The following is a 24,897-nucleotide window of genomic DNA, read 5'->3' as shown; positions in this document are numbered from 1 at the left end:
CGTTCCAACTCATCCCAAACCATCTCCATTTGGTTGAGGTCGGGTGATTGTGGAGGCCAGGTCATCTGATGCAGCACTCCATCACTCTCCTTCTTGTTCAAATAGCCCTTACACAGCCTGGAGGTGTGTTGGGTCATTGTCCTGTTGAAAAACAAATGACAGTCCCGCTAAGCGCAAACCAGATGGGATGATGTATTGCTGCAGAATGCTGTGGTAGCCATGCTTGTTAAGTGTGCCTTGAATTCTAAATAAATCACTGACAGTGTCACCAGCAAAGCACCCCCACACCTCCTCCTCCATGCTTCACGGTGGGAACCACACATGTGGAGATCATCCATTTACCTACTCTGTGTCTCACAATGACAAGGCGGTTGGAACGAAACATTTCACATTTTGACTCAGACCAAAGGACAGATTTCCACCGGTCTAAGGTCCATTGCTTGTGTTTCTTGGCACAAGCAAGTCTCTTCTTCTTATCGGTGTCCTTTAGTAGTGGTTTCTTTGCAGCAATTCGACCATGAAGGCCTGATTAACGCAGTCTCCTCTGAACAGTTGATGTTGAGATGTGTCTGTTACTTGAACTCTGTGAAGGATTTATTTGGGCTGCAATTTGAGGTGCAGTTAACTCTAATGAATTTATTCTCGGCAGCAGTGGTAACTCTGGGTCTTCTTTTTCTGTAGATCTACTCACGAGAGCCAGTTTCATCATAGCGCTTGATGGTTTTTGCGACTGACCTTCATGTCTTAAAGTAATGATGGACTGTCGTTCCTCTTTGCTTATTTGAGCTGTTCTTGCCATAATATGGACTTGGTCTTTTACCGAATAAGGCTATCTTCTGTATACCACCCCTACCTTGTCACAACACAACTGATTAGCTCAAACGCATTAAGGAAAGAAATTACACAAATCAACTTTTAACAAGGCACACCTGTTAATTTAAATACATTCCAGGTGACTACCTCATGAAGCTGGTTGAGAGAATAACAAGTGTGCAAAGCTGTCATCAAGGCAAAGGGTGGCTACTTTGAAGAATCTCAAATATAAAATATATTTAGATTTGTTTAACACTTTTGGTTACTTGTAATTTTTATTTAACCTTTATTTAACTAGGCAAGTCAGTTAAGAACACATTTTTATTTACAATGACATACACCCCAGCCAAACCCTAATCCGAACGAAGCTGGGCCAATTGTGCACCACCCTATGGGACTCCCAATCACGGCCGGTTGTGATACAGCCTGGAATCGAACCAGGGTCTGTAGTGACACCTCTAGCACTGAGATGCAGTGCCTTAGACTGCTGCGCAACTCAGAGCAGCTACATGATTCCATATGTGTTATTTCATAGTTTTGATGTCTTCCCTATTATTCTACAATGTAGAAAATAGTCAAAATAAAGGAAACCCTGGAATGGGATAGTGTGTTTTCTTTATTTTTACTATTTTCTACATTGTAGAATAATAGTGAAGACATCAAAACTATGAAACAACACACATGGAATCATGTAGTAACCAAAAAAAGAGTTAATCAAATCAAAATATATTTTAACTTCGGGGGTTGGAAAAATTAGCTTTTTTTGTGTCAGTAATTGGGAAATGTTCGGGGCTCTTACCCAACATTATCCTACCCCGTCTGCTCATGAATAGATTATTCTGCCAATCTGCCTGCCTTCTATTCATACAAAAGCAAATATTCTAAATTTCCTAAAAAAAACAGTTAGAAAAACAGTTAGAAATACACAAGATACCCATGAACCTTTTTTAACTGTTACATTACCATCTACAACAGCCTCAGTGGAAATACGCGATCATGTATTTAAGCCATGAACATTCTAGATGACCTTTAGTAATGTCATTTATTGACACACAGGACTGGTTTCATGTATAAGCAATTAAACAAGATTACTCCAGTGGAGCAATCACGCGCATGTGATGACTGACGTAGGCTGCATGCATGGTGACATATGCTCATGTTAACCCAGCAACTGCACAGATGAGTGCAATAATAGTGCAATAATAAAATAGAGAAAATAAAGATTTGGTATTATTCTGATCTCAGAGCAGATAGGACCAAACTGCAAACAAATTATTAAAAAAAGAATGAAATACCACAATTAGTTACTACATTCCCGAGTGGAAACCAAGGTTACAAAGTTGAATGTTCTTGCACATTCGACTATTAGTTTGTTAATTATTTTCATCTGCTATGCACAACGAGAAGGGATGCAATGGACATAGCATACAGCAACATCATCTAGCCATTTCACAGTTATTTACAAAGAGCAGTGAAAAGGGCAAAATTGCATGCATAACAAGCACAGGGGAATTCCTCAATAGTAATTATGTGTAGGCTAACTGTTCCATAAGGCATGAAACCTATTTCTATCTCTCATAATAAAATTAATCAGATAAAACGTGTTTTAAATTCAGAAAGTTGATTTACATTACATTACGTTTACCCACATGTAAAATGTATTGACCATCAACCAGCTTATCTGAGAGAGAAACCAGTCATAGCCTTATCAATAGCCAACACTTGCACGGTCTGTCTGCGAGTGATCTAATGTGAGTGATCTGCTACAGTCATACCCAGCACGTCTGTCTCCATGAGGTCACAGCAGGAGGTGAGTTGATCCTGACTGACCACCTCATAGACAAGGTCAAAGTTCATCTTGATTTATCAATGGCACCCTATTCCCTAAATTGGTCATTTACAATGCTAGTTTCATCAGCTGTTGTAGAATATGATATAAACACAGTAAAACGTAGTTTGACTCTGCACTGGACCTTTAAATGTCATTTAGAAAAATATAACCTCTATTGTTCCTCTGTGAAATCTGAAACATGTTGATTGATTGGATTACTTGATTGGATTAAATTATCACTTTACCTATCTTTATTTGTTTTCAGTGTCAAGTGTCAGAGGTAAATTGAGAACTCTCGATGGACATAACTCGTTTTAGTCTAGACATTGACGGCTTCCACCATTTAAAAGTCCAATGTAGACGTTTTTTTTTATCTCAATATCAAATCATTTCTTGTTAACAATGTGATTGTTTTAAATAAATGGTCAAAAAATAAGACAAAAAAATGCTTCTTAGCAAAGAGCAATTTCTCAAACAAGAATTTAGATAGGGTTGTCAGAGTGGTCTGAGTGGGGAGGGGAACACTGAAAATTAGCTGTCATTGGCAGAGAGATTTGGAACCCTCTTTCTCACTGGTTGGTTAACTAATTTGGCCTGCCATTAGGCAGGCTGAAATTTCAGCCGGTCTTTTTCAAACAGCTGTAACACTAAAAGGGCATTATCATAATTTTCACAATATCATTCCAACCTCAGTGTGGAAATATACACTGTGTATACCAAACATTAAGAACACCTTCCTAATATTGTGTTGCACCCCCACCTTTTCCCCTCAGAACAGCCTCAATTCGTTTGGGAATGGACTCTACAAGGTGTTGAAAGCATTTCACAGGGATGTTGGCCCCATGTTGACGCCAATGCTTCCCACAGTTGTGTCAAGTTGGCTGGATGTCCTTCGGGTGGTGGATCATTCTTGATACACACGGGAAACTGTTGAGCATTAAAACCCAGCAGCGTTGCAGTTCTTGACACAAACCGATGCGCTTGGCACCTACTACCATACCCCGTTCAAAGCCACCTAAATCTTTTGTCTTGCCCATTCACCCTCTGAATGGCACACATACACAATTCATGTCTCAATTGTCAAGGACTTAAAAATCCTTATTTAACCAGTCTCCTCCCCCTCACCTACACTGATTGAAATGGATTTAACAAGTGACATCAATAAGGGATCATAGCGTTCACCTGGTCAGCCTGGTGTCCTTAATGTTTTATACTCTCAGTGGCCAGTTCATTAGGTACTCCACCTCGTACATGAAAATGGTTCACTCCTACAGACAGTGAGTCACGTGGTCGTGGCTTGCTATACAAAGCAGGCAGACAGGCATCGAGGCATTCAGTTACTGTTCAATTGAACGTTAGAATGGGCAAAACGAGTGAGCGTGGTATGATCATCGGTGCGAGGCGCGCAGGTTCCAGTATCTCAGAAATGGCCGGCCTCCTGGGTTTTACACGCATGACAGTGTCTAGGGTTTACCGAGAATGGTGGGGGGGAAAAACATTCCAGTCACCGGCAGTCCTGTGGGCGAAAACAGCTCGTTGATGAGAGGTTGAAGGTGAATGGCAAGAATCGTTCAAGCTAACAGGCGGGCCACAAACAGGCAAATAACGGCATAGTACAACAGTGGTGTGCAGAACAGCATCTCGGAACGCACAACTCATCGGTCCTTGTCACCGATGGGCTATTGCAGCAGACGACCACACCGGGTTCAACTCCTATCAGTTTAAAAAAAACAAGAAGCAGCTCCAGTGGGCACGTGATCACCAACACTAGACAATTGAGGAGTGGAAAAACATTGTCTTATTCGACGAATCCTAGTTCCTGTTGCGTCATGCTGATGGAAGAGTCCGAATTTGAGCAGCATGAGTCCATGGCCCCATCCATTCTGCCTGGCGTCAACGGTATAGGCTGGCGGCGGTGGCATAAATGGTGCGGGGAATGTTTTCCTGGCACACGTTAGGTCCCTTGATACCAATTGAGCAATGTTTCCACGCCCCAAAGAATTCAGGATGTTCTGGAGGCAAAGGGGGGTCCGACCCAGTACTAGATGGGTGTACCTAATAAACTAATAATCTCATTTTTGTCTGCACTGGGCCTTTAGAAGTAGTCAACTGGGTGGGGATTCCTATGGGTTGGGAGTGATCAGCCAATGATCAGAGAGCATTGTCTTCTTCGAATTGGGTCGCCTACGGTTTGTAAACCAAAGACTAAAGGCGTCAGCATGCTTCAGATCGGCTGGTTTGAACCAAACGAGTGTGCTTGCATACTTCCTTAAAATATGGCTTAAAAAATTAGAAAAAGTGGCAATGATACCGTTGGTCCATTTTGAGACACCATAGGCAGTATACACTTTGTCAAAATATTCAGAATGAATCTGAGATAACTCAATCGGTCATTGATTTTGACGTTTTCGACAAGGAGATCTTAGTCGTGCAATTTTGCATCCGATTAGGATGTTTGGTGCGGTGTTCCTCAAGTGAAAATGACAACAGGCACTTCACTGAAGATCCCTACTGTTGACCAATCGCCTACGAGGGTGTGTAGACTTCGGCTACTGACTTGCGCGCATGTTGATTTTGTCCACCCACACCAGACGCGATCAGGACACACTGGTTGAAATATCAAAACGAACTCTGAACCAACTGTATTCATTTGGGGACAGGTCTAAAAACATTAAAGATGTATGCTAATTTAGCTAGCTAGCTAGCTAATTTGTCCTGGGATATAAACATTGGGTAGTTATTTTACACCGATAATTCATCCACAGATAAAAGGGTAAACAGAGTTTGTTTCTAGTAATCTCTCCTACTTCAGGTAATATCCAGGAGCCAAGACCAATATTAATACCATGACATATGTCCCAAGACCCAGTGAGTTGAGACCATGACAAGTTAAAGACTGAATTTATGTGACCTTGAGTGGTCTCAAGACCAAGACCACTAGATCAAGAGTCTATAGGCCCTTTCTTAATTTGTAAGAAACTCAAGTAAACTCGAGTACAGTACAGAACAGTAGAGTAGGGCACAGTATAGTAGAGCACAGTATAGTATATTACATTACAGCAGTGGTTCCCAACCGGTTTTGCCTAGAGGAACTCTCAGGTTTGCCGCAAAACTTTTCCTAATCTTGAATTATTTTGTGGAACACTCACCTATAAACGTGACCTGCAGAATGGACATGGAATTTTGACTTGGCACTAGTGCAGGTCAGATAATACATAAAAATGGGACATGGTTACATCTGTATCGTGCTCTCAGGCGGTTGTTACATTTGTATCATTTGAGGGGTGAGTAAAGTCAATTGTATAATTTGACATTGTCTGTGAAAACCATTAACATAGGCAGAGCTATTAGACTTAGCCAGAGTCATGTATTTCTTAAGGCTCTGGGCTTAGCTATACCACGGCCTCCGCCATTGAAATAAACTCTACATGCAGCAATTTACTGAGTTACAGTTCATATAAGAACATTTGTCAATTGAAATAAATTATTAGGCCCTAATTAATGGATTTCACAGGACTGAGAATACAGATATGCATCTGTTGGTCACAGATACCTTAAAAAAAAAGTAGGGGCGTGGATCAGAAAACCAGTCAGTATCTGGTGTGACTACCATTTGCCTCATACAGCGCCACATCCTTGGCATAGAGTTGATCAGGCTGTTGATTGTGGCCAGTGGAACGTTGTCCCACTCCTCTTCAATGGCTGTGTGAAGTTGCTGGATATTGGCGGGAACTGGAACACTGTGTTGTACACGTCGATCCAGAGCACCCCAAACATGCTCAATGGGTGACATGTCTGGTGAGTATTTTTATTAGGGATCCATTAGCTACTCTTCCTGGGGTCCAAACACATTAAGACACTTACATTACACATTAAACAAAAGATAAAACAGTACATCATATAAACAGTCACACCACCACATATCCACAACACAACATATTTGACACCACTATACAACATATTACAATGTATGTGTTTGTAGATTGTTCGTGCTAGAGCCTGTCTGCGTATGTCTGTACCTGTGTGTGTTTCTTCACAGTACCCCGCTGTTTCATAAGGTGGATTTGTATTCGTTTTTAAAAAATCTGATTCTACTGCTCGCATCAGTTACCTGATGTGGAATAGAGTTTCATTTAGTCATGGCTCTATGTAGTACTGTGAGCCTCCACCTGTCTGTTCTGGACTTGGGGATTGTGAAGAGACCTCTGGTGGCATGTCTTGCGGGGTATGCATGGGTGTCCGAGCTTGTGCTAGTAGTTTAAACAGACGACTCGGTGCATTCGGCTTGTCAACACCTCTTATAAAAACAAGAAGTGATGAAGTCAATCTCTCCTCCACTTTGAGCAATGAGAGATTGACATGCATGTCACATTAATGTTAGCTCTTTGTGTACACTTAAGACCCAACCGCGTTGCCCTGTTCTGAGACAATTGCAATTCTCCTAAGTCCCTCTTTGTGGCACCTGACTGCTACTGAACAGTAGTCCAGGTGCGACAAAACTAGGGCCTGTAGGACCTGCCGTGTTGACAGTGTTGTCAAGAAGACAGAGCAGTGCTTTATTATCTTAGCTACTGTTTTATCAACATGTCTTGACCATGACCTCAACTTGCTCAATTTCCACATTATTCAGTACAATATTTAGTTGAGTCTTAGGGTTTAATGAATTTTTGTCCCAAATATAATACTTTTAGTTTTATAAATATTTAGGACTAACTTATTCCTTGCCAACCATTCTGAAACTAACTGCAGCTCTTTGTTAAGTGTTGCAGTCATTTCAGTCACTGTAGTAGCTGACGTGTATAGTGTTGAGTCATCCGCATACATAGACACTGGCTTTCCTGATGTCGTTAGTAAAGATTGAAAAAAGTAAGGAGCCTAAACAGGTGCCCTGGGGATTTCCTGATTCTACCTGGATTATTTTGTAGAGGCTTCCAATAAAGAACACCCTCTGTGTTCTGTTAGACAGGTAACTATTTATCCACAATATAGCAGGGGGTGTAAAGCCAGTGAAGTCAAATAAAACAGCCCCCACAATATTTTTATCATCAATTTCTCTCAGCCAATCATCAGTCATTTGTGTAAGTGCTGTGCTTGTTGAATGTTATTCCCTATAAGCGTGCTGAAAGTCTGTTGTCAATATGTTTACAGTAAAATAGCATTGTATCTGGTCAAACACCATTTTTTCCCAAAAGTTTACTTAGGGTTGGTAACAGGGTGATTGGTCAGCTATTTGAGCCAGTAAAGGGGACTATTATTTTCGGGTAGCAGAATTACTTTTACATCTCTCTACGCCTGAGGGCACACACTTTCTAGTAGGCTTAGATTGAAGATATGGCAAGATATCTTCAGCTGTTCTGAGCTGCCCTTCATAATGTCATTGAATCCCACATGAACTATGATAGACTCAATTTCCTGATGCTGGTTTAAAATGTTTGGGAGCATCTTATTGATGTCCTGTACTCGTGCTCCTGGATCGCAATGTTTTTGCTCCAGGGAGTAAGACATTTCTCATCATTGAAATCTGCCCATTCCTACCCCTCACACATTTCGTTGAACCTTTCATGGGCCCACGAGAAGCAGGATAGCGTGCGCCCGCTGCTCCTGGTGATATGTCCAGACCTCCCACAGCAGGCAGTGCCCTGTCAGATCCAGAGAGAGAGAAAGGAGCCGAACTCAACAATGAAACTGCTACTGGAGTCCGCGTAGTTGAAGTCAGCACCGCCGTTGCAAACACAGTCAATCCCTGCGATGAAGGTACAGGTAGATCAGGTACCAGTGCAGTGAAGCTATTCCTCTCAGTCACTCCCGGCATCATGCCGCTGCTTTCGGTTTCCACGACTTGTGACATGGGACCAGCTCTGATTGGAACATTCTTCACAGTAGCTACCCTTAGGCTTGATGCACTCTTGACATTTTCTCAACCTGCTTCACCTGGAATGCTTTTCCAACAGTCTTAAAGGAGTTCCCACATATGTTGAGCGCTCCTTCCCTCTGTGGTCCAACTCATCCCAAACCATCTCAATTGGGTTGTGGTCAGGTGATTGTGGAGGCCAGGTCATCTGATGCAGCACTCTCCTTCTTGATCAAATACCCCTTACACAGCCTGGAGGTGGGTTGGGTCATTGTCCTGTTGAAAAACAAATGATAGTCCCACTAAGCACAAACCACATGGGATGGCGTATCGCTACAGAATGCTGTGGTAGCCATGCTGGTTAAGTGTGCCTTGAATTCTAAATAAATCACTGACAGTGTCACCAGCAAAGCACCCCCACACCATCACACCTCCTCCTACATGATTCACGGTGGGAACCACACATGCGGAGATCATCCGTTCACCTACTCTGCATCTCACAAAGACACGGCAGTTAGAACCAAAAATCGCACATTTGGTCTCATCAGAAAAGGACAGATTCCCACTGATCTAATGTCCATTGCTTGTGTTTCTTGGCCGAAGCAAGTCTCTTCTTCTTATCGGTGTCCTTTAGTATCGGTTTCTTTGCAGCAATTCGACCATGAAGGCCTGATTCACGCGGTCTCCTCTGAGCAATTGATGTTGAGATGTGTCTGTTACTTGAACTCTGTGAAGCATTAATTTGAGCTGCAATTTCTGAGTCTGTTAACTAATGAACTTATCCTCTGAAGCGGAGGTCTTCCTTTCCTGTGGCGGTCATCATGAGAGCCAGTTTCATCATGGGGAAAGGGAAAGGGGGATACCTAGTCAGATTGCAGCCCATTTATTTGGGCTGCAATCTGAGGCTGGTAACTCTAATGATCCTCCGCAGCAGAGGTAACTCTGGATCTTAATTTCCTGTGGCGGTCCTCATGAGAGCCAGTTTAATCATAGCGCTTTATGGTTTTTGCGACTGCACTTGAAGAAACTTTCAAAGTTCTTGACATTTTACAGATTGACCTTCATGTCTTAAAGTAATGATGGACTGTCGTTTCTCTTTGCTTATTTGAGCTGTTCTTGCTGTTCTTCGTCTTTTACCACCCTTACCTTGTCACAACACAACTGATTGGCTCAAACACATTAAGAAGGAAAGAAATTCCACAAATTAGGCAGACCTGTTAATTGAAATGCATTCCAGGTGACTATCTCAGGAAGCTGGTTGAGAGAATGGCAAGAGTGTGCAAAGCTTGCATCAAGGCAAAGAATCTCAATTATAAAATATATTGTGATTTGTTTATGGATTTACCCAGTTGCTCAATTTTCGCCTAAAATGACATACCCAAATCTAACTGCCTGTAGCTCAGGCCCTGAAGCAAGGATATGCATATGCTTAGTACCATTTGAAAGGAAACACACCAACCGTTCTTTTGTACTTTTTTGTACCATCATCTTTGAAATGCAAGAGAATGTATTAATGTATTATTCTAGCCCAGGTGCAATTCAGATTTAGGCCACTAGATGGAATCAGTGTATGTGCAAAGTTTTAGACTGATCCAAAGAACCATTGTATTTCTGTTCAAAATATTGTATTAAGACTGCTCAAATGTGCCTAATTTGTTTATTAATAACTTTTCATGTTCAAAATTGTGCACTCTCCTCAAACAATAGCATGGTATTCTTTCACTGTAATAGCTACTGTAAATTGGACAGTGCAGTTAGATTAACAAGAATTTAAGCTTTCTGCCCATATCAGATATGTCTATGTCCTGGGAAATGTTCTTGCTACTTACAACTTCATGCTAATCGCATTAGCCTACGTTAGCTCAACCGTCCCGTGGAAGGGACACCAATCCCGAAGAAGTTTATAACCACTTTTGGAGCTAACTAGTGTGCTCAAATTGTATCCTGATGTCGACATGCATGTAGGTTGTATTCATAACATTGCTAACTTAGCTAACATACATTGAGAAAACAAGTTATATTAAGTGGCTAGCAACATTTGGTGATCAATGAGACAGAGCTAACTAACCAGCTGAGCTAAAAAAAAAAGGAAGTATAATTATTCAATATTTTATTTACATATCATGATTTAAATGTATGTTCTAAGTTTGGAGACTTGACAGTTTAAAAAAAATATTTTTTGGGTGGTGGGACTGTAATTTGCACCACTTCCGTAGAATCGACCATATAACTACACAACTTTTGACCAGTCCCCATATGGGGTGGCATAGTGAATAGGGTGGTATTTCAGACACACCCTGTATATTGTGGAACAAACATAACAGACTTACAGCATGGGGTCATTGGAAGGACGGGCATGACTCACCTTCTAGACTTAAATCTTACTGTTTGAGAGAGAGAGAGAGATGGAGAGAGAGAGAGAGAGAGAGAGATATGGAGAGAGAGAGCGAGAGACAGAGAGAGATGGAGAGAGAGAGAGAGATGGAGAGAGAGAGAGCGAGAGAGCGAGAGAGCGAGAGAGAGAGAGAGAGAGAGAGAGAGACAGACAGACAGACAGAGAGAGAGAGAGAGAGAGAGAGAGACAGACAGAGAGAGAGAAAAGGCTAATCTAGAGGCTAGCAGAGAGTAGTTGTTAAGGCTCCAAATGATTTATGACAAAGAATTGAACTCTGAACCACAGTTTTATGGCATTATATGACATTAAAGCATGTTGTAAAAAAGCACAGTCATTTCTCTCCGCAGAGAGAAAGTCAAGCTGAGGGCTACATGCATGTAAAAGCCATTAGCCATTTATTTATTTTTTATTTTTTTAAACTGCATGGATCTGGCAAAAAATGGTAGGCTATTTACTCACCACCTTGATTTGAAGTTGGGAAAATTCCCTTTGATAACAGCACTATGACAAACTGTCAGATCATGAGGAATAAAACTGTAGCTAGTTCTAACCTCAGGGAAAGGAGAGGCAGGTTGTTAGCTCTGCGGTCTGGAAGTCTTGTTCACACCAACATAATGACGGCATACATACCTTTTATGTAGGCAGGGAATGCTTACATTTTAAGGTGCCTTGGTTGACAGTAGTGCTGCTGCTGACAACATTGCATATCGACGTGCAAAGAGGAGGGATTATTGCTATGCTCAAATGTTGCAAACCTTTTTTCCACTAGCCTGAGAGAACAAATGTTCTAACACTACTTTGCATGTACGTGAGATTGAAGATATGTCAATATTCATATTTCATGGCCTACCGAGTGTGGCAGCGGTCTAAGGCACGTAGGATTTCATCTGAAGAGACAGAGGGGAGAAAGGGGTGTAAGGTAGTTATGTGAGAGTGGGACCAGTGGATTCAATAGGCTCAGTGAATGAGGAGCGGATATCGTCAACCTTCTTTTCAAAGTGGTTGACAAAGTAATCCGCAGACAAGCCGGGGGAGGAGGTGGAGGATTAAGGAGGGAGGAGAAGGTGGGAAAAAAGTTTCCAAGGGTTAGAGGCAGGAGCTTGAAATTGAAAGCCATCGTAAGCGACTTTAGAAGCGGATACAGAGGAAGAGAAGGTAGAGAGGAGGGAGTGAAAGGATGATAGGTCCTCCAGAAGTTCAGTTTTCCTCCACTTCCACTCAGCTGCCCACAGCCTTATTCTATGGGCTCACAGTGAGTCACTCAACCACGGTGCAAGAGGGGAGGGCTGGGCCGGCCATGAAGAAAGGAGACAGGGAGAGTCATAGGATGCGGAAAGGGGGGTTAGTAGTGTCGAATAGGCATAATCAGGAGACAGGAGAGAGAAGGATTTAGCAGCAGGTAGAGATGATATGATAGAAGAGGCATGACCATCTGGGTAGGGTCTGAGCTGAGTTGGTAGGGTTGGTGGAGAGAGGGAGAGAAAACGAAGGCAGCAGCTACTCTTCATGGGGTACAAACAATGGAAAGAGGTAGAAAGAAATTAAGTCAGGCATCAGGAGGTTGAAGTCACACAGTACGATGAGTGGTGAGCCATTGTCGGTAAATGAGCTTATCAAGGTGTCAAGCTCATTGAGGAACTCTCCAAGGGCACCTGGTGGGAGATAGACGACAACAATATAAAGCTTGAGCGGACAAGTGACAGTGGCAGCATGAATTTCAAATGAGGAGATGAGGTGTGAGAGGGATAAAAGAGAACATCTCCACTTAGGAGAAATGAGTAGCCCTGTGCCACCACCGAAACGACCAGATGCTCTCGGACTGTGAGTCAGCTGACAAGCATCTGGAGTATAACTGTTCTCTGGTGTAATCCATGTCGCTGTCTAGGCCAAAAAGTGTCGGAACTCAGCCTTCTTGACCGCAGGTTGGCAGTTCCAAACGCTGCCGGTGACTAGGAATTCCACATGGGTTGAGCACGCAGGGTACACTAAATTAGAAAGGTTGCAGCCATGGGGTGGGGGACATTTGTAAAACCTACAGGGAGAGGAGTGAACAGGGATAGAAAACACACACACATTTGAAAAAGCTTCAAAAGAGCAAAATGAGATAATCTGTTTCGGCGGCGGTCTTAGTTTTGGCGCTGAGGCCGCCGCTGACACGACCGTCGCCAACCAGGGATCAGGGTTGTATTCACTACACACCAAATTGAAGAAAACAGACCAAAATATCCATCTGAAAAAGATACCCTCATTTTCCATTGAAAAAACATTTTCTGTTGCATAATGGCTTGCTACGGTATACACTAATGAATACAAGCCACGTTGAGGTCTCTATTGCTTCAACTACATCTCCCAGAAGTGGTCACTTGGTCTGCGTCCCAAATGGCACCCTATTCCCAATAAAGTGCACTACTTCAGACAAAAGCCATATAAACCTGGTCAAAAGTAGTACACTATATAGAGAATAGGGTGCCATTTGGGACGCACACTGTAATGGAAGCCCTCTAAGGTGACCCCTACTACAGGAAACAACAAGGTGAGTATAGCTAGCATGGCACTTTACCAAGACCGTAGCCATCTGGCGCATCTAGAATGGGTGTGTGTAGGTGTGTGTGTGTGTCATGAGAGTTAGCTAATGAAAGGACAGAAAAGAGCAACCAGAGATAGACTCTATACTTTTTGTAACAGGCTTAGGAGCAGTCCAAACCCAGAAATAGAGTAGAAATCATTGTCAGTAACCATCATATGGTCTATTCTTTACATGAAATAAAATAAAGTATTATTGTTATTCAGAAAGGAAATTGTAATTCAGCCATGAAAATCGTTCCAATAAAGAGGAAAAAGCATGAAATTCCCTCAACAGGGTTGACAAACACACAAAGGATCATATTGTATTGTTAACTCCAGCTACCTAAGTGGAGTCATGCTTCAATTTCACCTCCTTATAGAAAACAGTCTGTCTCTCTGTCGTATTTGTAATAGAGTAATATACAGATAAAATGTACTCTAGATCTGTACATACCAACCCATCACCTTTTAAACATACAATCATTTTTTTTACAATAGATGTTTTTGTGATTACATAGGAGGTATAGAAGACAGCTATTACATTTGAAGTAGAAAGGGGATAATATATGAAGCATGGTACTTTAGTCCGTTGTTACCAGAGTGAACTAACATTCCAGAATCATTTACTTACACGCAAACAGCAAGATTACAGCAAGATTCCAGTTTTAATACATTCTTCTTATTTTTCAGAGGAAAACAGCGGTCATAACAATCCCAATTAAATAAAATGCTTTCAAGAGTGCTTCTCAAGGGCCTACCAATTGGATATCACGAAATTGAGTTGAAAAAGGGGTAAAAGTAAAGTTTTTTTTTTTTTAAAGTAGAAAAAATGGGTGCTGTTTAAACTTCACGCACTCACTATAGAGAACACTCTTGTTACTGAATGCAAGGAGAGAATACATCTCTGGGTACATCCGAATAATCTCTCCTTTTCCCTCAAAGTGAGCACTTGTTCACCTCCCTTCAATGGTTTTAAATGTGTGGGAAGTAGTGGACAAGTGCACACTTCAGGAAGAACGACAAATGTTTGGGAGGCACCCCATCTTTGACCGCAGTTCTGTAACAGAAATGTTTACTTCAAACATTGGATCCTACAGTCTGCCTACAGGGACAACCTCTCACTCAATCATGTTTTATTATGCATGTCATGTTGATGCATTCATAAATATCTATTCTAAATATATTTGTCAGTTCATTTTTTTGCAGAAGCAAAAATATTCAAAGTGAGCCCTGTGGGCCCTAGTAGTGCACTTTAGAGGGAATAGGGTGCCATTTGGAACACTTAAAAGGAACATCTTCCCTTCAGATTCATGTGGAACATCTAGGAACAGAAACAAACATGCGTTTGTATTTGTTTATAAAATCATTTACATGCGTTCCCTGATCTGTACAACATTGGGGTCGCATCTCAAATGGCACCCTAATCCCTACAGTAAACAATTTAATTTTTTTACTATCTACTAAAGTAGTGCACTATATAGGGAATAGGGTACCAATTTCGACGCATCCTGGAACATTTACAAGGCTACATAAAGATGTGATAGCCTATACAGTATATAGTTATTTTTATATTTTTTGTAATTATGCTTGCTAAATTCAACTTAGAATTTGCAAAACTGTCAGTTGTTATTGTTCTATATTGACATTAAGACAAATGCGTAACTACCAGGAAATAAGATGGCGTAAAAAAAAATGATTTGTTGATGTTCCTTTACAAGGAGATTAAGGATCTCATTTTGCTACTGTTGTTGCTGTTGATTGTCGTTTATGTTTTGGTGGGGGCAAATATCAAAATCCATACATAAATACAATAATAAAAAAACTAATCCTATAAAACAAGCAAATAAACAAACAAACATGATTGTGCACAAAATAACATTGGGACAACTGACTGAAAATAAGGAGAGTTGAATCAAACTGATGAAAAACGAGGACCCCTGTTTTGCTGTGGTAAAGACGTGACTTAAGACGGTCACAAAAGCCTGGTTCCAGATTCTGTTTGTGACAAGTTCTGGGACTAGGCTACAGCGACAAGTATCGTATTGACACCTCTAGGCCATCACCAATCGTTAACTGTCATCAACTGTCCAGTCCTCAACCCAGGATCTCAGGTGACCTGCTCTGAATACTCTGACAGTTGAATACTCTGAATACTCTGACAGTTGAATACTCTGAATAATCTGACAGTTGAATACTCTGACAGTTGAATACTCTGAATACTCCGACAGTTGAATACTCTGAATACTCCGATTTTTTAAATTACTTTGAACCATAACTACTTCACTTCATAAAAAAGAGAAAGATTTAAGCAAACCCGAAAGAACCAAGGGTGAATTTGAAGTGAGGCAAAACCAGAGAAAACCTGAGAAAGACTGAGGACAAAAAAATGCACCAAACTCCCAATAATGGAGAAAACAAAGTGTCTCTGTAAAGAGTACCATCCTTAGTATTCAGTGCTGCTGTTGAGGTCTGGTTGTGGAGCTGAACCATGTGGAAGCTAGCCCGGTTGTACCAGACTGAATTATGACTCACAATGGTGAGCTCAGTGTTCAGTCTGGACTAACACCAGGCTACGTGGAAGCACAGAGGAAAAGTCTGTCTGATATGAACGAATAAGAGCAGGAAGGAAGACCGGTATATTCAATGTCCTCCCGTCTAACATCCCATAGTAACCCAGGGATCTGTCTGTGAGGGTAGAGGCACTTCCAAAGCAGTGCGCACACACATATACAAATAAACACACACACACACACACACACACACACACACACACACACACACACACACACACACACACACACACACACACACACACACACACACACACACACACACACACACACACACACACACACACACACACACACACAGGGGCGAATCCTAACTTCCACTAAGGTAACATCTCCCATTTACATCAATGCATGACTAAGTGAACATTTGACTAAAGTGGAAGTTTGGATTGGCCCATAGCTAGACAGACGTGAACTCCCACAATCAGCCAGAGTCCATGCCGAAGAGTTCTATGCCCGTAGGGCTCCAGTTAAGGCCTACTCCAGAGTTGAAAACCAGGGACCACACGTATGGGATGAAGAAGTCTTCAGGCTGGTCCTCCTCCACGTACCGAAACTTCAGCTCCGGGAACGTCTGTAGAGAGACAGAGAAAAGACAGAAGAAGAAAATGTTAAGATAAAGATCAATGGACAGGACAACCACAGAGATGGAGTCCTGATCTTTAGTCTCGGTCTTGAGACTTCCGGTTTTGACGCTATCTCTGGACAAACATACGTACCAGTCAAAAGTTTGGACACACCTACTCATTAGAGGTCGACCGATTAATCGGAATGGGCGATTAATTAGGGCCGATTTCAAGTTTTCATAACAATCGGAAATCAGTATTTTTGGACACCGATTTGGCCGATGTTGATATTTTTTTTTTTTTTACACGTTTATTTAACTAGGCAAGTCAGTTAAGAACACATTCTTATTTTCAATGACGGCCTAGGAACGGTGGGTTAACTGCCTTGATCAGGGGCAGAATGACAGATTTTTACCTTGTCAGCTCGGGGATTCAATCTTGCAACCTTACAGTTAACTAGTCCAACGCTCTAACCACCTGATTACATTGCACTCCACGAGGAGACTACCTGTTATGCGAATGCAGTAAGAAGCCAAGGTAAGTTGCTAGCTAGCATTAAACTTATCTTATAAAAAACAATCAATCAATCATAATCACTAGTTATAACTACACATGGTTGATGATATTACTAGTTTATCTAGCATGTCCTGCGTTGCATATAATCGATGCGGTGCGTTTTCGCGAAAAAGGACTGTCTTGCTCCAATGTGTACCTAACCATAAACATCAATGCCTTTCTTAAAATCAATACACAAGTATATATTTTTAAACCTGCATATTTAGTTAATATTGCCTGCTAACCTGGCTCGTTGCGAACTCTGTGAAGACTATTTCTTCCTAACAAAGACAGCCAACTTCGCCAAACGGGGGATGATTTAACAAAAGCGCATTTGCGAAAAAAGCTCAATCGTTGCACGATTGTACCTAACCATAACCATCAATGTCTTTCTTAAAATCAATACACAGAATTATATATTTTTAAACCTGCATATTTTGCTAAAATAAATCCAGGTTAGCAGGCAATATTAACCAGGTGAAATTGTGTCACTTCTCTTGCGTTCCTTGCACGCAGAGTCAGGGTATACAGTTTGGGCCGCCTAATTTGCCAGAATTTTACGTAATTATGACATAACATTGAAGGTTGTGCAATGTAACAGGAATATTTAGACTTATGGATGCCACCCGTTAGATAAAATACGGAACGGTTCTGTATTTCACTGAAAGAATAAACGTCTTGTTTTCGAGATGATCGTTTCCGGATTCGACCATATTAATGACCTAAGGCTCGTATTTCTGTGTGTTATTATGTTATAATTAAGTCTATGATTTGATAGAGCAGTCTGACTGAGCGATGGTAGGCACCAGCAGGCTCGTATTTCCGTGTGTTATTATGTTATAACTAAGTCTATGATTTGATAGAGCAGTCTGACTGAGCGATGGTAGGCACCAGCAGGCTCGAAAGCATTCATTCAAACAGCACTTTCGTGCGTTTTGCCAGCAGCTCATCGCTGTGCTTCAAGCATTGAGCTGTTTATGACTTCAAGCCTATCAACTCCCGAGATGAGGCTGGTGTAACCGATGTGAAATGGCTAGCTAGTTAGCGGGGTGCGCGCTAATAGCGTTTCAAACGTCACTCGCTCTGAGACTTGGAGTGGTTGTTCCCCATGCTCTGCAAGGGCCGCGGCTTTTGTGGAGCGATGGGTAACGCTGCTTCGAGGGTGGCTGTTGTCGATGTGTTCCTGGTTCGAGCCCAGGTAGGGGCGAGGAGAGGGACGGAAGCTATACTGTTATACTGGCAAAACTAAAGTGCCTATAAGAACATCCAATAGTCAAAGGTATATGAAATACAAATCGTATAGAGAGAAATAGTCCTATAATTCCTATAATAACTACAACCTAAAACTTCTTACATGGGAATATTGAAGACTCCTGTTAAAAGGAACCACCAGCTTTCATATGTTCTCATGTTCTGAGCAAGGAACTTAAACGTTAGCTTTTTTACATGGCACATATTGCACTTTTACTTTCTTCTCCAACACTTTGTTTTTGCATTATTTAAACCAAATTGAACATGTTTCATTATTTATTTGAGACTAAATTGATTTTATTGATGTATTATATTAAGTTAAAATAAGTGTTCATTCAGTATTGTTGTAATTGTCACTACAAAAATCGGCCGATTAATCGGTATCGGCTTTTTTTGGTCCTCCAATAATTGGTATCGGTATCGGCGTTGAAAAATCCTAATCGGTCGACCTCTACTACTCATTCAAGGGTTTTTCTTTATTTGTACTATTTTCTACATTGCAGAATAGTGAAGACATCAAAACTATTAACTATTAAATAACACATATGGAATTATGTAGTAACCAAAAAAGTTTGCCTTTGCCTTGATGACAGCTTTGCACACTCTTGGCATTCTCTCAACCAGCTTCATCAGGTAGTCACCTGGAATAGAATTCAATTAACAGGTGTGCCTTGTTAAAAGTTAATTTGTGGAATTTCTTTCCTTCTTAATACGTTTGAGCCAATCAGTTGTGTTGTGACAAGGTATACAGAAGATGGCCCTATTTGGTAAAAGACCAAGTCCATATTATGGCAAGAACAGCTCGAATAAGCAAAGAGAAACGACAGTCCATCATTACCTTAAGACATGAAGGTCAGTCAATCTGGAAAATGTCTAAACTTTGAACGTTTCTATCACACGCTTCTGATTCAGAGGGGTCGGGTTAAATGCGGAAGACACATTTCAGTTGAAAGCATTCAGTTGTACAACTGACTAGGTATCCCCCTTTCCCTTTCCCCATGATGAAACTGGCTCTCATGAGGACTGCCACAGGAAAGGAAGACCTCTGCTTCAGAGGACAAGTTCATTAGTTAACAGACTCAGAAATTGCAGCTCAAATCAATGCTTCACAGAGTTCAAGTAACAGACACATCTCAACATCAACTGCTCAGAGGAGACCGCGTGAATCAGGCCTTCATGGTCGAATTGCTGCAAAGAAACCACTACTAAAGGACACTGATAAGAAGAAGAGACTTGCTTCGGCCAAGAAACACAAGCAATGGACATTAGATCGGTGGAAATCTGTCCTTTTCTGATGAGACTAAATTAGAGATTTTTGGTTCTAACTGCCGTGTCTTTGTGAGATGCAGAGCAGGTGAACGGATGATCTCCGCATGTGTGGTTTCCACCGTGAATCATGGAGGAGGAGGTGTGGGGGTGCTTTGCTGGTGACACTGTCTGTGTTTAGAATGTAAGGCACACTTAACCAGCATAGCTACCACAGCATTCTGCAGCGATATGCCATCCTATCTGGTTTGCACTTAATGGGACTATCATTTGTTTGTCAACAGGACAATGACCCAACACACCACCAGGCGGTGTAAAGGCTATTTGACCAAGAAGGAGAGTGATGGAGTGCTGCATCAGATGACCTGGCCTCCACAATCAACCAACCTCAACCCAATTGAGATGGTTTGGGATGAGTTGGACTGTAGAATGGAAAAGCAGCCAACAAGTGCTCAGCATATGTGGGAATTCCTTCAAGACTTGGAAAAGCATTCCAGGTGAAGCAGGTTGAGAGAATGCCAAGAGTGTGCAAAGCTTTCAAGGGAAAGGGTAGCTACTTTGAAGAATCTAAAATATATTTTGATTTGTTTAACACTTTTTTGGTTACTACATGATTGCATATACGTTATTTAATAGTTTTGATGTCTTCACTATTATTCTACAATGTAGAAAAGATAAAAATAAAGAAAAACCCTTGAATGAGTAGATGTGTCCAAACTTTTGACTGGTACTGTATATGACCAGACAAATGTCGGTTTCAGTGTCTATAACTCCCTGGTATTCCTTACAGATGACAACACAAAAGAGTCAGTATCTACAGCCGGTTGGTGACAGCCAGTCAGGACATGAGCTAGCTACAAACAAAAACTGGTAAAACCCATCTATCTGATGTAATTCCATCTGTACCAGTCTAGTTGCTGAGGTAAAGGTACTTAGGTGGCCTCTGACCTTGACACAGGCCCAGTTAAATGTATTCAGCCCTCCATTGACCTAACTGGGACACTGGAAACCATAAACTGAAGATACTTAACAGTGCTGTGAAAAAGTACTTGCACCCTTTCTGATTTTCTCTTTCTGCATATTTTTGATACTGAATGTTATCAGATCTTCAATCAAAACCCAATATTAGATAAAGGGAACCTGATTTGACAAAGAGCAAAACAATGGATACTTATTTTAATAACAAAGTTATACAACACCCAATTCCCCTGTGTGAAAAGTAATTGCCTCCTTGCACTAAATAACTGGTTGTGCCACCTTTAGCTGCAATGACTGCAACCAAAAGCTTCCTGTAGTTGATCAGTCTCTTACATCGCTGCAGAGGAATTTTGGCCCACTCTTGCATGCAGAACTGCTTTAACTCTGCGACATTTGTGTGTTTTCAAGCATGAACTGCTCGTTTCAAGTCCTGCCACAACATCTCAATTGGGATTAGGTCTGGACATTGACTAGGCCATTCCAAAACTTCAAATGTGATGCTTTTTAGCTATTTTCATGTAGACTTGATTGTGTGCTTTGGATCATTGTCTTGCTGCATGACCCAGCTGCGCTTCAGCTCACAGACGGATGGCCTGACATTCTCCTGTGGAATTCTCTGATACAGAGCAGAAATCATGGTTCCTTCTATTAAGGCATGTCGTCCAGGTCCTGATGCAGCAAAGCATTCCTAAACCATCACGCTACCACCACCATGCTTGACCGTTGATAAGATGTTCTTACTGTGGAATGCAGTGTTTGTTGACTCAAGTTTGCCAAAAGCACCTGGAAGATCATCAAGACTCTTGGAAGACTGTTCTATGGACATATGATTCAAAAGTATAACTTTCTGGACGACATGGGGTCCCATGTGCCTACTCCCGACCGCTGTCCCAATCAAAATGATGCTGAAATTATCATCTAGTTGACCACATGCGGGTAGGCTATTCCTTCAAATGTATTACAACGATTGGATAACTTAGGGAGTTTCAGGATGCAACAATTTAACTACATGCCTTCAATTGCATTGGCCTACTTTAGTCCAATATTTTCGTCATTCTGTGATATTTATTCCCACAGTAATTCTTTATGGATTCATCCAGTTGTGGTTAAGAAAACATTGCATGCTTAGTGGTGGGCTATGCGAAGAGATAGGGGAAATGACATGCCTTGCAAAGTTTAGAACTGGCAGGAGGATGGTTACCTAGTAACAATCAAGAGTTGAACAGCGTAGGGCGTGCCAATGCCTTCTCAGTATTTACGGCTACATATCATACTAAACCGTAGGCAGAAGTTTAACCGAAATTTTTACTAGGTCGTTACGCGTAAATAAATGTTTTGGCTTTGATACCAACAATACCTCTCAGGTACAACAAAAATACGGGGAAAAGTTGACAGTATGGTAAAGTTGGCGGAAAAACATCTTCGTATGAAAGGAATATTAGAGACTCACTCAATCAGGGGGAAGTTGTGGTGCCTTCAGAAAGTATTCACACCCCTTGACTTTTGACACATTTTTTTGTGTTACAGCCTGAATATAAAATTGACTAAATTTAGATTTCTTTCGTCACTGGCCTACACAAAATACCCCATAATGTCAAAGTGGAATTCTGTTGTTTTTTTAAACAAATTAATCAAAACTGAAAAGATGAAATGTCTTGAGTCAATAAGTATTCAACCCCTGTGTTATGGCAGACCTAAATACATTAATCAAAACTGAAAAGATGAAATGTCTTGAGTCAATAAGTATTCAACCCCTGTGTTATGGCAGACCTAAATACATTCAGGTCACTTAACAAGACACATAATGAGTTGCATGGACTCACTCTGTGTGCAATAATAGTGTTTAACATGATTTTTGAATGACCACATCATCTCTGTACCCCACACATACAATTATCTTAAGGTCCAGCGAATTTCCAACACAGATTAAACCACAAAGACCAGGCAGGTTTTCCAATGTCTCGCAAAGAAGGGCACCTATTGGTAGACGGGTAAAATAAAAAGCAGACATTGAATATCCCTTTGAGCATGGTGAAGTTATTAATTACACTTTGGATGGTGTATCAATACATTCAGTCACTACAAAGATACAGGCCCGAGGGGAAGGAAACCGCTCAGGGATTTCACCACGAGGCCAACGGTGACTTTAAAACGGTTACAGAGTTTAATGGCTTTAATAGGAGAAAACTGATGATAGGTCAACAACACTGTGGAATGTTGTTGTACTTACTCCACCATACTAACCTAATTGATAGAGTGAAAAGAAGGAAGCCTGTACAGAATATTCTAAAACATGCATCCTGTTTGCAACAAGGCACTAAAGTAATACTGCAAAAATTGTGGCAAAGCAATTCACTTTTTGTCCTGAATTCAAAGTGTTATGTTTGGGGCAAATCCAATACAACACATTCCTGATTACCACTCCATATTTTCAAGCATAGAGGTGGCAGCATCATGTTATGGTTATGCTTGTAATCGTTAAGGACTGGGGAGTTTTTCAGGATAAAAAAGAAACGGAATGGAGCTAAACAGAGAAAATCCTAGAGGAAAACCTGGTTCAGTCTGCTTTCCACCAGAAACTGGGATTTTTTAATTTTTTTTAACAAGCATTTCGCAACACTCGCATTAACATCTGCTAACCATGAGTATGTGACAAATAACATTTGATTTGATTAATTCACCTTTCAGCAGGACAATAACCTAAAACAAAAGGCCAAATCTACATTGGAGTAGATTACCAAAAAGACAATGAAAGTTCCTGAGTGGCCCGAGTTACAGTATTGACTTAAATCTGCTTGAAAATCTATGTCAAGACCTGACAATTGTTGTCTAGCAATGATGAACAACCAATTTGACAGAGCATGAAGAATTTGGAAAAGAATAATGGTCAAATGTTGCACAATCCAGGTGTGGAAAGCTCTTAGAGACTTACCCAAAAAGACTCACAGCTGTAATCGCTGCCAAAGGTGATTCTAACTTGTATTGACCCAGGGTGTTGAATATTTATCTAATGAAGGTATGAGTGTTTTATTTAGTACACTTTTTTTTATTTTATTTTACATTTTTTACAAATGTTCACATTTTTCTTCCACTTTAACATAAGCGTATTTTGTGTAGACAGTTGAATACATTTTAATCCCACTTTGTATAAACAAAATATGGAAAAAGTCAACGGGTGTGAATACTTTCTGACGGCACTGTATATCTATGTGCGTGCGCGAACCCATTTAACCTCTCCTAGCTACACCTAGCCCACTCTCTGAAAGCTACACCCCACCTTTGATTTCAGGTGACATCAGGTGAGAGAGAACGCTCGTTAAGGAAGACAGTAGTTCATAGTTCAGTATAGTTCAGACACAGCGGTAGGATTGTCAAACGTTTGCCTGCCGACAGTACTTAGCACCTCTGAACAGTGTCGGCAGTCAATCTCTTTAGTATTCACACAGCAAAGACCTTCAAGTCGTCAGCTACTCAGCCTTATTAAAATACTCCAAAACAGAAGGGGGCAGTAGTTTTGTTTGACAATGCATGTCTGTGTATGTTGCTTAGCTAGTTCATGGGTAAAAATAAAAATGGTCAAGATTGGTCTAGATTCCAAAGTTCGCTAGCTAGCTGCGCTAATGTTGTTATTTTGTAGAAAACTCTTGTTGATACTAGCCAGATAGCCACAGCTAGATAACTGCTTAGCAAGACGACGAAGAAACAATTTAATTAACTTTCCATAATCCCATACTGCCAGTGCCAGCCCATATCCAAATGTTTAGCTAGCTAGTTAATGTTAGCATATTTGCTAGCTAGCACAACATAGATGGCTAGCTAGAGACATTGAATAACTCCGCAGCTAACACAGGCAGCAGTTTCATGAAAACTAATCCATTGTGATTGAATTAAAATATCAATACCTACCCTGCCCATGCCCAGTAACAGCTAGTGTCCTTCCTACTATCAACAAGAGGCCAGCCAGAAAGTCTCTTTCAACCAACAAAGCAGCCAAGCCAAGCCCTACCTAGCCCATCCAAGAAATGCAGCAGGCAGGCCTGTATAATCATCAATAATACAGTGATATCTCATCATATCCCACCAGTTCACAGGGCGATGCTTGGGCCACACACTAATCACTGTATTATAGTCTTCATTGTGTGTCCACTCAACACAATAACAGTTGTGGGTATGGGGGGTATCGGTCTGTGGCACAGACTGGCATATGGGCTATGGACCCTGTGTGTTCATATGATACTCTGTATCAGCCAGTGCTT

General features: G+C 41.2%; 1 protein-coding gene across 1 annotated transcript in view; it reads right to left on the bottom strand.

Moving 5' to 3' along the window:
• Positions 1-16,256: 16,256 nt before the first annotated feature.
• LOC120025735 (dymeclin-like) overlaps positions 16,257-24,897 on the bottom strand; it is a 143,499-nt gene continuing 134,858 nt past the window's right edge. Inside the window, exon 17 of the mRNA XM_038970334.1 lies at positions 16,257-16,599. Coding sequence (XP_038826262.1) covers positions 16,450-16,599 — 150 coding nt within the window. The 3' untranslated portion in view covers positions 16,257-16,449. The remainder of the gene's footprint in view (positions 16,600-24,897) is intronic.

This window comes from Salvelinus namaycush, chromosome 31, assembly GCF_016432855.1.
Source record: "Salvelinus namaycush isolate Seneca chromosome 31, SaNama_1.0, whole genome shotgun sequence".
NCBI lineage: Eukaryota > Metazoa > Chordata > Actinopteri > Salmoniformes > Salmonidae > Salvelinus > Salvelinus namaycush.
This window is presented reverse-complemented; position numbering and strand designations above follow the sequence as displayed.